Source organism: Centroberyx affinis, unplaced genomic scaffold (assembly GCF_046629955.1).
Source record: "Centroberyx affinis isolate AG114_WGS23_722 - 3 ecotype Tasmania unplaced genomic scaffold, CSIRO-AGI_Caff_v1 ptg001408l_1, whole genome shotgun sequence".
In the NCBI taxonomy this organism is placed as follows: Eukaryota; Metazoa; Chordata; class Actinopteri; order Beryciformes; family Berycidae; genus Centroberyx; species Centroberyx affinis.
In genome coordinates this window covers 1-3412 of record NW_027279888.1, presented here as the reverse complement: position 1 = coordinate 3412, position 3412 = coordinate 1, and the positions used below count along the sequence as shown (strand labels likewise).

The following is a 3412-nucleotide window of genomic DNA, read 5'->3' as shown; positions in this document are numbered from 1 at the left end:
GTGGATTGAATAAAACCAAGGTTGTTTCGCTTCTTTACTTACTTTAAATACTTTCTCTTCTGATTGAAAGGATGAGCCTAATGTGTAGAGTAGGTTTGTTCACTTGAATTTATTACGTTTTGATTATTTTAAATTTTGAATTACTATTATGTGCAGTCTACCATTGCTACAGTCCAGGTGTTTAAGTAATGAGTCATACATAGTTCCTTAATCTATGATGTTGCTACAAAATGTGGGTGGATGCTTTTGTGCTGTAGTTTAGTCAAGGCTATGGATATAAGACTGTGTTTGTGTGTGTGAGAGAGAGAGTGTGATTTCCATTCATTAGGCTACCGGTGTGTCTAGCATAATAGAGAAGTTAAATTAAATTGTTAAAATTGGTGATGACATGAGTAGTTTTGTCCAGGCTGCACCTTAAATGCCATTATTTTTCTTAACATTTTTCAATACAGTGGATGGATATCAAATGTTTTTACAGCATTGAGTCTGCTTGGTTAGGAATTTTCTCCCATTCTTCCTTCTGAAATTGCAAGAGCATCTCCTTTGCACACTCCTTATTATGTCAATCCACAGATTTTCTATAAGATTGAGGTCCAGGCGCTGACAGAGCCATTCCAGGAAACTGATCTTCCTGTTTTCAGCGACTCCTTCATTCAGTAGGCTGTGTGCTTTGGATTGCTGTCACACTGAATGATGATATTTTTTGTTTTTTGCAGGGGGCAGCATATTTTTCCCCAACATATCTTAGTATCTGGGGGTATACACTTTCCTCTCTATCTTGACCAGAGCCCCTGTCCCCACTGAAGAGAAACAGCCCCATAGAATGATGCAGTAGACAGCGTGTGGCCTTTAGGTGACGGGTTGGTTTGGCTCTGAGTGAAAACAGATCTTTTGGAAATAAAGAGCAAAAAGTTCTACTTTGGGGTCATCAGGCAAAAGACATTTCCCACATGGTTTGGGGAGACTGACCGTCTTCCTGCATAATTAAGAGGGGATCTGATGTTTTATTTTTCTTTAGTAAGAAGCAAGAGGAAACTTTTAATATCTACTGTAAATATTCAGATTAGTAACAGAATTCTTCATATAACCATTCCAATGCAGTCTCCTCATAAAATAAGGGGGGGCACATTATACATATAAAAAGAACATTTTATTTCAGAATTTACAGCAGGGGTTACAAAATGTTTTCAGTGATGGACACAAACTGAACAAACTTCATTCTGCCCTTGGACCCATATTCATTAAAACAAGCACTCTTGTGCAAAGACAAAGAGGCAAGAAACCCATTTTGGGACCCAACTCATAATAGAATTTAATGAAAGGTAGCCTATTTAAAAACATGTAAACACAAAGATCTTATTTTGAAGCAAAAAAGCTTAAAAGCTTGGATTCTTCCCAAAACTGAGGTATAGAGCATAACACAAATTATATCGTGAACTACAAGCTGTGACATTCCACTTTGTCACATTATTAAACCAAGAGCCCTTCTCCTCATTGTTGTTTGGCAAACATAAATCTGTTCAGTGCAAGTAGCACAAATACAGACAAGCAACCTGATTAACTTAATCTTCTAAATACAAAGCCATTTCTGTACTGCATCAGTGCTTTTCTTTTGGTGTAGTCAAGATAAGTCTTTTATTTAGAAGGTTTAAGCAAAATAATGGGAGGAGGAAAACAACAAACAAAACATCATGTGATTTTTTTACAATGTAAAGCTTGAATAAATTTGCATTAGAAGTGGTTTCTCTCCTCCCATTATTTTGCTTAGTATTTTGGTCTAATTGGGAGCCCTTCGTTGCTTTCCACCTTTCTACCTTTTATGTATATAAAAATTGTAAAAAGTTACAATGTGGGGGTGTTTTTTAAGCCCCAAATGATTCAGATTTTACTTCTTGGAAGTAGGAGGGGTCAACAATTGCCATGCATCATAATATTTGTAGTATTCATACGGAATGGTCCCAACAGGGAGGAGCCCAACACAGAAATGTGGCAGTGGACATCAGTGGAAAATCAAACTCTGTAATGAATATCAGTCAAATAGCTTGCTGACAAGTATTGTGTAACTATTCTGCCAAATCTTAAAGTGGTTCAAAAAATGACTACAGCCATCTTGATACTTGATTTCTCAACAGTTAGCATAAATTCCCTGTGTTAAACTCCCATATTAGATGATCAGCATCCACGTATATAATAGATGAGTACGCTCCATATGACCAGACCTCTTTGCTCCTCCTCCTTTCTTTCCTTCTTTACCTTTCATCCCTATACCTCAAGGAAGACCAGTCTTTTGGCCACGTCCTCCTCGCCGTATTTCTCCTGGAGCTCCTGGCGTACCACAGGGTCAGCTGACAGCAGAAGACTGTCGTCATGACGATTCCAAATTGGTCCGGTAAAGGAGGAGGGAGTCAAGAGCAGAGACAGCGCGGCAGAGAAGTCTCCGCTGGTCTTCAACAGGGCCTTGGTCACACTCACCAAGTCCTGGAAGACAGACACACAGAGAGGAGTAAAGAGAAAGAAAAGGAAAGAGTGACATAGAGAGAAGTCAGTACAATTATTATGAATTATTTTCTTTCTGAACACCTTTTTCACACTCTGCTTGCTCTGAGAAAACCAAAGTAGTAAGATGCGAGTTAGGGTTAGGGTTAGGGTTAGGGTTAGTTTGTTATGAACAATCATGGCGAAAGACATGAAATGAAACCCTGTGTGTGCTGCTGGTGTCTTGGAAGATGTCTATGTTGTGGGAAAAAAATTAAATAATGTGCAAATAGTGCAATAACAAGGTGGGCAAGTAGTGCTGTGACACTCACCTGGTTTGTCTGCTTCATCAGCCCTCTGATTCGCTGCTTGTCCTCTTCCAACTGCATCTGAGTCAGTGAAATTGCAGTATCTTTGTTCATTATTGGCTGAGGGACGGAGGGAGCTGCTGTATTGTCACCAACGTCGGATTCTTCTTCCTGGGATTCACTTTCAAATATGAAGAGGTGGGCCTTGGAGGTGGACGGGACAGGCTCACTCGGCGCAGGCACAGGGCAGCCTCTCTCCAGTTGGGGATCTTTGCTGGAAGCCTGAACTTCTTGCCTGCTCTCCTGAAGGCTAGGTGCGTGTCCAGGGCCAGGCTGTGGGGCAGCAGCTATGGCAGCAGTGGCTGCAGTGGGAAGGGGGGGTTCGGTCGATCTGGGCTGTGTCGCCACTGTTTCAGTCGGGTTTTGGAGGTCTGTAGTTTCATCTTGTTCAGACTAGGAGATGGGAACATAGCAGTCTAAATCCTTGAAGGAGAACTTGCTTTTTTCCCCTGTGAAATTAATAAGGTTCTTTGGCTGGAATAATTTTTATTTTCTTGCAATCAGCCAACAAACTTAAGCTAAATTGAATCTGCTCATGTTAAATGAATAGGAGTCAAAGGAACAAGTGC

The 3412-nt window shown here is 40.5% G+C and overlaps 1 protein-coding gene across 1 annotated transcript; it reads right to left on the bottom strand.

Annotated features, from left to right (window-relative positions):
* Window positions 1-1173: 1173 nt before the first annotated feature.
* On the bottom strand, window positions 1174-3236 carry LOC139649854 (telomeric repeat-binding factor 2-interacting protein 1-like; the record flags this gene model as incomplete). The annotated part of the gene is made up of 2 exons (XM_071526357.1): window positions 1174-2478; window positions 2808-3236. Coding segments are annotated over 2 exons (645 nt in total), but the record flags the coding sequence as incomplete, so codon positions are not given.
* Between the last annotated feature and the right edge of the window lie 176 nt (window positions 3237-3412).